Below are 14,098 nucleotides of genomic sequence, written 5' to 3' on the forward strand. Positions count from 1 at the left end.
GCTTTTTCTAATCTGGCACTATTAACATTCTGGACTGGGTAAGTCTCTGTTGTCAGGGCTGTTCTGTACATTGTAGAATGCTGAACAATCCCCACCCCTCACTGTGACAACCAAAAATGTCTCCAAACATTGCCACATATTCCCAAGGAACATTAGAACCACGGCTCTAAAGAAATACACACTGAAACGTTTAGATAAAGGGGCACATCTATAACTTACTCTCAAATGATTCAGCACACACACAAAAACAATATGATAAAGCAAATAGGGCAAAGGATAAAAAACTGGTGAGTGTGAATTGGGGTAAGAAGTATATAGGAATTCTATCCAGAGGTTCTCCAAGGGTGGTCCAGAGACTCCTATAGAAATCTGAGAGGTCACATTACTTTTATTATACTACTAAGATGTTTTTATATCTTCACTTATCCTCTCACAAGTATACAAGAGATTTTTCTAGAGGTTACGTGAAGACTGATGATTTGTCCATAAAATGTGACATCTGGAATATCTGCCTAACTCAGTAAACCAGTATTTTCCAAATGCTTGATGTTATAAAATCATGCATGGATATGAGTACAAGGTAGATCAATGGGTTTTTTTTTTTTTTTTGAGTTGGCGTCTCACTCAGTCGCCCAGACTGGAGTGCAGTGGCATGCTCCTGGCCACCGCAGCCTCAACCTGCTGGGCTCCGGCGATCCTTCCACCTCAGCCTTCCAAGTAGCTGGAACTACAGGTGCCCACTACCATACCCGGCTAATTTTTGATTTATTGCAGAGATGAGGTCTCGCCAAGTTGCCTGGGCGGGTCTTGAACTCACGGGGGTTCAGGCAATCCTCTCGCCTCGGCCTCCCAAAGTACTGGGATTACAGGCTGAGCCACCGAGCCCCGCCAGATCAACGGATTTTAATGAAACAGCACAAAAAGCTCATTAATGTTGCTTCAGATTCTATATTGCAACTAACCTTTAAAAAACTACCAATTGTTGAATTTTGGTGTAATATCAAAGAACAGTCACAAGTAGCTGAAAAGACTACTACAATTTCCCTTTTTCCAAATACATATCTGTGTGAAGACTTTTCATCTTAAACCAAAACATATTTGACAGACTGATACAGAACTAGATGAGAATTCACCTGTTATGCCAGACATTAAAGAGACTAGCAAAAATGGAAACAATGTGCGATGGCTCACACCATTACAGGAGGTGGGTGAATTGCTTGAGCCCAGGAGTTCATGACCAGCCTGGGCAACATAACAAAATCTCTACTCTATTAAAAAAAAAAAAAATCAGAAAATTAGCCAGGCATAGCGACACACATCTATATTCCCAGCTACCTGGGACTCTGAGGCAGAAAGTTCACTTGAGCCTAGAGGTTCAAGGTTACAATAAGCCATGATCACACCTTCAGCCTGTGTGACAGAGTGAGATCCTGTATCTAAAAAACAAGTTTTAAAAACAAATATCCATTAATTCTTTTTTTTTTTGAGTTGGAGTCTTACTCTGTTGCCCAGGCTGGAGTGCAGTAGCTCACTCATGGTCACCCCAGTGTTGAACTCCTGGGCTCTGGTGATCCTTCCGCCTCTGTCTTCCAAGTAGTGGGAACTACAGGCATGCGCTACCACACCCGGCTAATTTTTGATTTATTGTAGGGACGCGGTCTTGCCAAGTTGCCCGGGCTGGTCTCGAACCCACAGGCTTAGGCAATCCACTTGCCTCGGCCTCCCAAAGTGCTGGGATTACAGGCTGAGCCACCGAGTCCGACCTAATTTTTAAGAGAGTTAAAATGATTTTGAGGCAAGAGGGGTTGAGAATGGCTACCTTATACTTTCCTCGAAACTTTTCTGAAAGCTGAAATTCTATCCAAATAAAATGTTACAAATATGTACATGCAGTGTTTCAGCTTGCCAAAACCGAAACAATATGCGTTAAAAAATAATAATAACGGGCTGGGCGTGGTGGCTCAAGTCTGTAATTCCAGCACTTTGGGAGGCAGAGATGAGGGGAATGCCTGAGCCCACGGGTTCGAGAACAGTCTGGGCAACTTGGTGAGACCTCATCTCTACAATAAATCAACAAATCAACCGGGCATGGTAGTGCGCACCTGTAGTTCTCACTACTTGGAAGGCTGAGGCAGAAGGATTGACAGAGTCCAGCAGGTGACGCTGGGGTGGCCGTGAGCGTGTCACTGCAGAGACTCTGACTCAAAAATAAATAAATAAATAAATAAACAAACAAATAAATAAAAACTTAAAAAACCCAATCAGTCAATAATAGTGTTCTAAAAACAAAGGTGAGAGGTGGTGGTTCGCACCTGTAATTTCGGCACTTGGGAGGCTGAGGTAGAAGGATGGCTTGAGGTCAGGAGTTCCAGTTAACCAGACACGGTGGCATGTGCCTATAGTCCTAGCTACTTAGGAAGTTGAGACAGGAGGATCACTGGAGCCCAGGAGATCGAGGTTGCAGTGAGCTATGAACACACTACTGCACTCCAGTCTGGGTGACAGAGTGAGACCCTGTCTCTTAAAAAACCTACCACCAAAAAGGTGAGAGACAGAGGAAGAGAAAGGGCAAAAGAAAAATTCTTCATTGAAGAAGGCTAGCTAATAAATGTAAAAGGAAGAAAAAATTTAGAAAATTACCATTTTACAACCCACAATAACTGGTATTGTAAGGGTCATCCAAGGATCCAAGGATGCCAAACAATGGGGCTGCTGAGAAACAGGAGGATTCATATAAGTATTTGTTCCATAAATGTGTGACCTACACCTGATCAGGAGGAGTCAGTCTGAAGAATCCAGAATATGAACCATTCTGTGAAATAACTGATCTGTAGTCTGTATTCAATGTCTTAAGGAAGAGAGAAATGGCAGTAGGTTCACTCTGGACTGAGAATAATGGATGAAACTTGATTAGATTATGCACTGAAAACAGAGAAAAAAGAGCTATCAAGACTTTTTTTGGGGTGGCAACTGGGATATCACTGAATTAATGCTGATCTTAGGTATGCTAAGGGTACCATTGGCTGTAGTGATGAACACCCTCCTTTTTGGAAGGATTAGTATACCCCAAAGGATCTAGGAGTAAAATGGTTTATAAGTGAAGTGTCACATGGTTGGGCAAAAGAGAAAGGAGAAGAAAGAAGAGATGAGAAAAAAAGGAAATAAGAAGAAAGGGAGGGAGGAGTAAGAAATATGGCAAGATGATAACAGCTGGGTAACCAAGGTAAGGAGTGTTCACTGTACTCTTAATTTTCCCATGGGCTTCAGAATTTTTAAATTAATTTAAAAAATGAATAAACTGCTAGAATATTCTCAGGCTATAGCTGTTGCAAATAAAAAGGAATTTATACTCAGTTTTCACTAGAGTAACTCTGCAAGTAGAGAGGAATGCTGGGCATCTTGAAGAACACCCTCTCTGGCTACTAGTCCCTGGAGGGGGACTGACTGAAAAGTAAAGACAATAGGGGTATCTCAAGTTGGAATAGAGACTGCAAGACCAAGAAGCCACACAAGGACTAAAGACATGCCAACAGCTCCCCTTACAAGTGACACTTCACACTCACATGTATGAAATGGCTGTCATGTGGCTGGTCAGAGAAAGGACCAATAATATCTGTTGCATGAGATTATTTGTAATAAAGAATTGTAAGAGAATCAACACAGCATTTTCCTCCTTGAACATCTGTTACACCAAATCTTTCTTTGTCATGGAATTTATTATTACTTTTATTTTTAATTTTGAGTTGGAATCTCCGTCACCCAGGCTGGAGTGCAGTGGATGCTCACAGCCATCTCAATGTCGACCTGCTGGGCTCTGGTGATCTTTCAGCCTCAGCCTTCCAAGTAGCCAGAACTACAGGCATGCACTACCAAGCCCAGTTAATTTTTGATTTATTGTAGAGATGAGGTCTCACCAAGTTACATGGGCTGGACTCGAACCTGCGGACTCAAGCAATCCACTCACCTCGGCCTTCCAAAGTGCTGGGATTATAGGCTGACCACCAAGCCTGGCCGGAATTTATTTTAATAGGCTCTTACTTGTATAACTAAATGAAACAAATGTAAGAGATCAAGAAAAACTAAGTAAATGCTTTAAACAAATTTCATTTCCTTACAGAAGCAATCTGATAGCTTATCTGTACATATAAAGGATAGAGGAAGAGAAAGACGCCTATGAGCTCATTAGACCTGTTACTTTCATTTCCATTAAGCCTCTCAGTACTATTTCTGGTTCCTGGGCCCTAGATACGAGATCCAATGTCTATTTTTATTGCTTTTCTTCATGTATCTTTACATTCTGCCAGATAGAACTGTGTTTAAGAATGTCGTAATCTTGAGATACTAGATATAGGTAGTAAGTATGTCAGGCTCACTTAACTGCCCAATTTTCACACTTTATTCATCTACTATTTGCAAATTACATAGTAAAAATACTGACTCTCAATCTCCATAGCAGCCCTCAATTTTTGCCTCCTGACTCATAAACCTAGCAAAGATGTCATACTTCATTTTTCCTTGTTTTTTCAAATGTATTCAACCATTTCCTATGACCAAGACACAGATCCCGCTAGCAGAGTTTGAATGTGACCTGGATGTGCCTCTCCACAAACACTCAGAGATGCAGAGGAAGACATTTCATTTGGAAGCAAGACTACCATTACAGTTTCAAAAAAATTTACATATCCTTTTCTTTCCACACCTATGTTTTCTTCAAGTACAATAGACTACCATAATTCTGCTGAAGAGATTCTTCATCATCTGATAAACCTGACCTTTACCAAACAGCTCTGGTCCATGTTCATGGGAATACACACTTTACTGGGTAACCTCTAATACAAGCTCAGCCTGCATCCATCAGTGGCAGCTGTAGGTCTGAAAGTAGCCACAGGCAGGACTTCGAGAGAGCTGACCAAGAGGTAAGACAAAGACCAATTACAGTAACAGTTAACTAGAGAGGCACACCTTCCAGTTCTACAATTGTCAACATTACTCCAGCTGAGGTGGAGAGGCAAGCCCCAGAGCAAGAGCCCAGAAATTCAGTGATGAACAGGGAGACAAAGACAGCATCTTGGTTCGGGGCAGACATGGGCTGGCCACAAAGGCCAAGCCCCAACCTAAATGGAAACAGAGGCTGGAGAGGAAAGCTTACTGTAGCACATTTAGAAAGTTCTCTGACTTCCCAGTTTTCTATTTACGCAAATTTGGTCCTTACCTTAGAATTCAACATAATTTCTGGAGCCCTGTACCAACGTGTGGCTACATATTCTGTCAGGAACCCTGTGTGATCATGGTCTGGATCTGCAACACGAGCCAGGCCAAAATCGCAGATCTAAGAGAGAAAAAAACAAGGTTCCTTCTTAGAAATTATAACCAATTTGTTATCAAAACACAACAAAGATTAAAAAAGACAATGTAATAATAATAAGCAGCAGTAGAAGATGAAGAAGAGAAGAAATAGGTGCTACCATTACTATGTGACAGACATTTTGCTGGGAATTCTACAAACTCACTATTTAATCCTCCCAACAACATGAAAGACAGCAATGACAATCCACATGTCAGAGACTAGGTCACAGGGTGAAGGAGTCTTTAACAATTTAAGAGGCATCCCCATGTTTCATTATCTGCTTAGCACAAAGCAATCTCACTTAGGTGACATGACAAAAACAATTACGGGTAAAGTCACCAAAACCACTCAGGGCCCTTTTCTCAGGCCTGTCCTGCTAGAACTCTTGGAATTGCTGTGCGGATCCCCACTGGTCTTATATTTCTGACTCCACTTCCTCTAGTCTTTTATTTTGTCCAAAAATATAAAGATTCTTCCCATTTTCCTCTCTTCCAGGTAGTCATATCCACTCCCAAAGCCTTTTTTTTGAGTTGGAGTCTCACTCTGATGCCCAGACTGGAGTGCAGTGGCCGCTCCCGGCCACCGCAGCCTCCACCTGCTGCGCTCTGGCGATCCTTCCACCTCAGTCTTCCAAGTAGCCGGAATTACAGGCGTGCGCTACCACAGCCGGCTGATTTTTTGATTTATTGTAGAGATGAGGTCTCGCTGCCCAGGCGGGTCTCGAACCCGCAGGTTCAGGCAATCCACTCACCTCAGCCTCCCAAAGGCGCGGGATTACAGGCTGAGCCACCAAGCCCGGCTCCAAAGCCTTTTAAAACAAGTTTCCTATGTAGTAAGTCCCCTACATACGAACCTACAAGTTGCAAACTTTCTTTTTTTTTTTTTTGAGATGCCCAGACTAGAGTGCAGTGGCTGCTCCCAGCCACTGCAGCCTTGACCCACTGGGCTCCGGCAACCCTTCTGCCTCAGCCTTCCAAGTAGCTGGAACTACAGGCACGTGCTACAACACTCGGCTAATTTTTTGATTTATTGTAGAGATGAGGTCTCACCAAGTTGCCCAGGCAGGTCTTGAACCTGCGGGATCAGGCAATTCACTCACCTCAGCCTCCCAAGGGGCGGGATTACAGGCTGAGCCACCGAGCCCGGCCAAGTTGCAAACTTTCAAAGATGCAAATATGCAATAGCTTGTCCAATCACGTAAAGTTAGTTCACACATCTGGTTTATATATACTATCACATGTATGCATCCTTTACAAGTGGTTGTGCTTTTGTGTGCTGTACTGTATAGTACAGTACAGTAGTACAGTATATATTAGCTGGGTACCAGGCTACCTTTGTAGGACTTAGGAACAAATCTGACTTACAAATGTGCTCTCTGAACAGAACTCACTCTTATGTAAGGGACTTACTATATTGAAAATGTACCACTTTTTTTTTTAATACCTAGCTTCTCATTTTCTGTGGACTCACAAAAGTATCTGCTGGCTTTGCATCCTCTGGCCCTCCAATATTTTGGTGCTACCTGAGGCCACGAATTTTATCAGGATTCAACATATATAAAATGTAACTATACTGTATTTAGTCCCATAAACCTGCAGGATATTTTAAATCTTTGGCTCCTTGAGAACTAAAGAGAGAGGCATGTTAACAAAAATAGGCAAGAGTACAGAAGGTAGCTTGGAAAACGGAGACTAGTCTGGAGGTCTATTGCATTCAGTCAGCTAAGAAATGATAAGGGCCTGAATTCAGGTCATACAAGCGAGGACAAGGAAGAAGGGACATGTCTAAGAGATCTTTATAAGACTTGACATCTATCTGGCTACCAATCCCTACTGAGATATTCGAGTACCTTAATAATTCAGAATGATCCCATCCCTTTCACCAAAATCTTCCTGTCCTTCCCCACCTCATAGGCTGGCATCAACAGGCCACAGCTTTGATCCCATAGGCCCTACCACTTACTTGAGCTGTAATATATGAGAAAAGTTGCACATTCGTGTTGTGTAATTTCCATCTTCTGACACACCATCATTGCATTATCAAAAGGAGCCAAGAGCAAGTTGTTTCCACAGTGATTTCCCCCACAGGTCATTTTTCATGTGGATTCTCAGAGGGTGCTGTGATGAGGGAATTCTGCCCTTCTGCTCATCTCTGACCATTAACTCTAGCCAATGTGCCCCCTTGGTCTGTATAACCTCCTACTGGTCTCTCCTTTCAAAGCTGGTCTGGCTTCCTAGAACACAGAGACAGTCCCAGGCCTCTCTCAGAGGATCTGGTTGAGGTATGGTTGTAATCTTTTTTTTTTTTTTTTAGTTGTAGTCTTAGGTTGGAGTGTGGTAGCACAATCATGGATCACTGTAGCTTTGACCTCCTGCGCTCAGGTGATCCTTCTGCCTCAGCCTCCTGAGTAGCTGGGACAACTGGCGTGTACCGCCAGCTGTTTTTTGTTTTTGTAGAGATGAGGTCTCGCTAGATTGCTCAGGATGGTCTCAAACTCCTGGGCTCAAGCAATCCTCTTGTCTAGGCTTGAGTGGGATCACAGTGAAGTTCTAACTTCTGCTTGACCAATCTTAAGGCTTTCTGGTGTACCTGTATCTTATTTGCTTCTTCAGAGACTTTTCTACCAATTCCTGTGACGCAAACTGTAGGAAGAGTTCCCCGTACTCATGTCCAGGAGGTCTAGCAACATGATCCTGCCTGGCATGTTTCCAACCATAGAAGTAGTAACAATTGCTTTCTTTTTAGGTCTGAAGGGAGTGCTTTGAGCCGTGCAGAGCTATCAGCTACCATGCTGAACTGTCACCAATCCACTCTGATTCTGTGTAGGTTGAATGTGTCAATGTATTCACAACATGCAGTGTCTCTTTTTCAGGGCGACACTTCATCTTATGATTCAAGTTTAGCCAAAACTCACCATTTTGCCTTCTATAGTGTAAACGGACACCTGAAGCTATATTCTGTATCATACAATCAGCAGAAACACTGTACCTTCTCCGCAGAGCAAAACTGGGGGCCAGCCCCAGAATGTGAACACAAATCCTTCAGTGTCTGCTGTGCCTGGTGTTGCACAAACTGGATGGGTCTAGACTCGATGCACAGCTTTCCATGGGTTAGTTAAATTGTAAAACAAATCCCAGATAGATATTAAAAAACCAGAGTGTAAGAAACTCACAAATCAATGATGCCAATATCTGCACATTCCTCCAGGAGTGTGGACAAAAAACATGGAAGTTTTATTTTAGAGGGTTTGATCAGATTTTTAAATATTATATAAAGACAGGGGTAAGTGCAGTGATTAACTTTAAACACAGTTGCTGCAGACTGTATTTTCTAAAGAGGGCCATACCAACCTCCACGTTCATCTTACAAACTCTGGTTGAACTTGTTTCAGGAGGTGGGGTCTATCTTCCATCTTCTTGACTCTGAATGAACCTCTGAAACTGCCTGAGTCAACAGAAAACAGTGTATGTGTAGCTTTTGCCCAGCTCTCTACTGGGATACTTGAATTCTCTACCCATATTGTGAGGAAGTCCAGGTCATAACACAGGCTACACAGGAGCACTAGTCTACAGCTAGCATCAATTGCTGGGCATGTGAGTGATTATTCCAGCCCCTGCCTTCAAGTGTTCTATCTAAGGTCCAAACACCAGAGAGAGAGACCAGCTGTCCTAGCTGCACACTGACTGAATTCCTGACCCACAGAAACTGTGAGGTAATACACAATTATTGTTTGCTTTAGGTCACTATGGTTTCAGGTCACTTGGTATAGAGCAAGAGAAAACTAACACAGTGGTCCTGAGCAGAATGATTGTGATAGGACCAGCATTTTCTAAGGAAGATTGAGGTGAAATAACACTGACATACTGAAGGCAAGTTAGCCATAAAAGACCGGGGAAAGCCAGAACAAAGCTCTAGAGAAAGAATCAGAGGGGCATGTCTATGGGGTGGAGAGGGGGTACTGTGCTGGAACCTCCCAAAATACTGTTGAATTGGCTGTTTCTTTTATATCTCAAGTGTCACTGACTTAGTTTGGACTCAATTTAGTCTGCCTAAACTTAGGTAAAAGCTAGTATCCTTGCTAAAATCAAATTCATCCTCTAAATTCCTATTGCAGAGATGAGGTCTCGCCAAGTTGCCCAGGCGGGTCTCGAACCCATTGGCTCAGGCAATCCACTCACCTCAGCCTCCCAAAGCGCGGGATTATAGACTGAACCACTGAACCCAGATCCTACCTGTTATTTCTAAAATATAAGTAATCAATCTGGCTCAAAAATCTGTTAACCAATCCCTTCTGCCTATTGAATGAAAATCAAATTCTTTAAGCATGAGTACTTTCAAACTGCTACCAAACTGCCTTCCAGATCTGGTACCTCTTACCAACACCTCTGTCCCCACATCTAAGCCTATTTACTCCAGACCTACAACCTGGTCCCTGATTGTACAATACAATTTCAATCATGTGCCTCTTTCCACACTATTCTCATGCCCTGAATACCCAACTGAAAAGTTTCCTCTGCTGAGAAATTTCCCAGGAATCAACACTACCCCCAAGAATTAACTGCTCACTTTTCTAAACTCCGATATCATAATACTCTGTTAGACTTTTTTTTTTTTGAGTTGGAGTCTCACTTTGTCACCCAGACTGGAGTGCAGTGGCTGCTCCCGGCCACCGCAGCCTCGACTTGCTGGGCTCTGGTGATCCTTCCGCTTCAGCCTTCCAAGTAGCTGAAACTACAGGTATGCGCTACCATGTCTGGCTAATTTTTTTGATTTATTGTAGAGATGAGGTCTTGCCAAGTTACCCAGGCGGGTCTCGAACCCGGGGGCTCAGGCAATACACTCACCTCAGCCTCCCAAAGTGCGGGATTATAGGCTGAGCTACCGAGCCTGGCTTGTTAGACTTTTTAAAAGTACACAACCGCAATGATAATTGTAAATTTATCTGTCTCCCTTAGCTAGACTCTAAGTCCTGAAAAAAAGGCTATATGTGACTTACTTTTAAATTCCTAAGTGTTCTATACATGGTGCGCAACCAACATTTAGTGAATAAATGCTTTATTTTAAACATTTATAGAAAGACAACTGAGGTGGATTCATTAGCAGAGACCTTAGTAATAACCATTTTTCACAACATCTGAATTACTGATAATCTTTCTGCAAATAAAAATCAGGGTATAAAGTACCAGGGTTAAGATCCCACATTAAGCCGGGCTCAGTGGCTCAGCCTGTAATCCCGCGCCTTGGGAGGCTGAGGTGAGTAGATTGCCTAGGATGATATTAAACAGATCAGTTTCCCCAGGGGGTTGCGAAATGATGACTTTCCTAGTTTTAGTATTCCTTTTGCATTTATTAGCTGGCATTCTTTTTATTTTTCATTACTATCATTATTTTTGAGTCATTCCATCACCCAGGTTAGAGTGCAGTGGCACGCTCACAGACGCCCCAATGTTGACCTGCTGGGCTCAAGCAATTCTTCCGCCTCAGCTCTCCAAGTAGCTGAAACTACAGGCACGCACCACCATGCCCAGCTAATTTTTTTATTTATTGTAGAGACGAGGTCTTGTCAAGTTGCTCAGGCTGGTCTTGAACCCATGGGCTCAGGCAATCCTCTCACCTCGGCCTCCCAAAGTGCTGGGATTACAGGCTTGAGCCACCATGCCTAGACTATTGTTTTTACTTTTTGTGAGTTGAAATCTCACTCTGTTGCCCAGGAAGTACAGTGGCACAGTTATGGCTACTGCAGCCTCGACCCGCTGGGCTCAGTCAATCCTTCTGCCTCAGCCTTCCAAGCAGCTGGAACTAAAGGCGTACGCCACCACGCATGGCTAATTTTTTTATGTATTGTAGAGACGAGGTCTCAAGTTGGTCTCGAATCCCTGGGCTCAGGCAATTCTCTTGCCTCAGCCTCTCAAAGTGCTGGGATTACAGGCGTGAGCACCACATCTGGCCACTGGCATCCTTTTTAAAGAAGGGCTGTAGTTCATCAATTGGGACTATTTGTTTTACCCTGATGCATAGATCCTAGTGGATTTCCTACTGAAAAGACAGGAAAAATGTTTAATCCTTTCCTTTTAGTTGCCAATTTTCATAATGAGTTGGTATAACAGGGACTGTGTTTTATCATTTGTATCCCTCCCATCTAGTACAAGGCATAGAATTAATAGATTCTCAGAAATTATTGGTTACAATTTAAAAAATAAAGAGGGGAATATGGGGTTTAGATTTTTTAAAGATTCTATAACTCTATTCATTGGTCATCAATGAAAAGCTCTATGATTTCTTTAAGTTCGTAACACTATAATACCGAAGATTAACCAAATTTACATGGTATTAACCAATACACTGGCTACAAAATAAAAAAGCAGTAGTACCCAGTACAGTGCCATCAAAAAGAAGATAGATAACTAGGATATGGTACATGAAATTATAACATGACCTACAAACTTTAGCACCCCTACGTGACTACCTTTTGAGCTACGTAAATTCAAATTTAAAAAAAGAAAGCAAGCCCCAAGGACACGTTTCATCTGGTATCTTCCAGAGTCTTCCTTCACAGGCATAGTCAGAACTATCACACGCTGTGATCCTATTGGAATTTCTGTGAGGTCAGTCTAGTAAACAACAATGGAACAGATTGGTATAGACCACATCCCCCTAGCAGTTCAACTAAATATATACTAGCAGAACCTCCAAATAGGTCAGTAGTCCTTGTATGTTACTGTGTTCCTGAGAAATAAAGAGAAAATCTAAAGAGAGGGTCCCAGAAGGGTCCTGAGAGGTCAATGTCTACTGCATTTTAAGGCTTCAGATAATAAATACAAAACATGTGTATGAGAACTAAAAAGCAATCTTATTTCTGTTGGCCTTGACTGGTGCCAGGGCCAAAAGCTAAAGGTCCAAGACACTGAGAACAGTCAATGTCATGAGGGCTCAAGAGTAAGAACCACTTTGTAACGTAGAAGAAAACAGAAAAAGGAAGAAATGAAAAATTTGCCTGCTTGAAAATTCAAAAGGACCTAAATAACATGAGGTCAGTAAGACCACAGGTTTCAAGCCTCCTTGGCAAAGGAGGTAATGGGCATCAGAGTCACTACAAGGTGCTGAGGATGACATGGGTGTGTAGTAAGATCCCAGAGCTCCAGTGAATATGACACTTCTCCTCATGTGGTACTCTCTCAACCACCCTATATATACACACTGAAATATAACTGTCTCCTGCCCTGCTCAGACATGCTCTTCCTGACAAATCAGTGACTTCGCTGACACACCACACTCAGCTTTGAAATGAGATTCTCTCCTTTCACATTTATACTCATGTGAATGATGCATATTGTTGTACATTTCATTTTTTTGAGACAGGGACTTGCTCTGTCACTCAGGTGTTGTACATTTTAAAAACGTGAGTGAATTGTTCTCCTCTATCTAAAATACCCTGCTGTGTTTCTGATTCTGTATGTTAACTTGGGTTTTGAAAACAATGCCTGGATTATGTCAGGGCCAACAACTGATATATACCAGTGTATTGTGTGAATTTTGATGAGTGGGCGAATAAAATGGCCCTAGGTAAAGATAAGTCCATAAACAGAGAAGAGATAGCAGAGAGAGTAGTCTGGTTCTGTTTGTTTTATTCTTAAGGATGAATACTTTCAAGCAAATATAAGCTAACTCTTCCCCAAAATATTCTATACTTAAAATACTGGGAGTATCTCTCCAAAACCAAACATAAGCAATTTGCCACAACAGCATTTGATGAAAACCAAATGAAAAAAAAAAAGCATGAGTACACATAAAAATATTCACTGTAATTTTTCAAGAAAATCACTAAAAGTCAAATAAGTAATGTGGACATACTTAAAGGTCACTTCATTCCTTTTGTGCCTACTTGGTTTTCAATTGCACAGATCAGGGGAAAGGAGCTTATTCCACTCAAAGTGGAAAGTATGTGAATACCAGAAGGATTCTAAGAGGTGACAGAGTCCAATCCACACATATCTGCTAGAGGAAGCTGTCCTCCACTACATCTCAATGGATGTTGGCCACCGGTTTCAAACATTCAGTGACCATGCATAAACTGACCACCTCAAGACAAAACCCATTGCCCTTTACTGAACATTTCTAAGCAACCTCTCCAGCTTAGTGTCAATGACTTCCTATTACTTACCCAATGCTGCAGACACAGAGAGGAACTCAAGGTTCTGTATAGTAGTCCTTACTTCTTTTATTTCTGTTGTTCCCTCTGCCTGATACCTGATGCCCGATACAGCTGCTTGCCTTCTCCAAAAAAGCCCCTCCTCAGAGGGCAAGCAGAGATATTACCTTCTTCCTGCCCCTTCTCTCTAGTACAACCCCAGTCAGAACTAGCCTACCTCTCTCCTCACTTGTACACCACTCTTTCCACTATCTCAGTTATAGCACATACCATCACAATCATCTTCCTGTTTACCAGATTTCTGACTATCAATTTTCAGATTTCAGGGGCAGACACTCCTTTGTCTGGTATACTTTATAAGGCTTCTCACAGGAATAGCAGTTGAACTAAAATCAATAAATGTACTTGTTAAATGGCTTTATTGAGATATAATTCACATACCATACAGTTCACTAATTTAAAGCATATAGTTCAATGGTTTTTAGTATTACAATCACAGGATTATACAACCATTACCACCATACAATTTGAGATTATTTGTATGACCTCAAAAAGTAACTCCAGACTGACTTAGCACTCCTTCCTCAATCCTCCCCCAACCC

At 42.1% G+C, this 14,098-nt stretch overlaps 1 protein-coding gene across 2 annotated transcripts in view; it reads right to left on the bottom strand.

Annotated features, from left to right (window-relative positions):
* MAPK1 (mitogen-activated protein kinase 1) overlaps nt 1–14,098 on the bottom strand; it is a 113,380-nt gene that overhangs the window by 34,898 nt on the left and 64,384 nt on the right. For both annotated transcript variants that reach the window (XM_008063101.1, XM_021715048.1), the window contains one exon: nt 5,213–5,329. In XM_008063101.1, the coding sequence (XP_008061292.1) occupies nt 5,213–5,329 (117 nt within the window). The remainder of the gene's footprint in view (nt 1–5,212; nt 5,330–14,098) is intronic.

This window comes from Carlito syrichta, unplaced genomic scaffold (genome assembly GCF_000164805.1).
Source record: "Carlito syrichta isolate Samal-C Ts95f unplaced genomic scaffold, Tarsius_syrichta-2.0.1 Scaffold306579, whole genome shotgun sequence".
Classification (NCBI taxonomy): domain Eukaryota; kingdom Metazoa; phylum Chordata; class Mammalia; order Primates; family Tarsiidae; genus Carlito; species Carlito syrichta.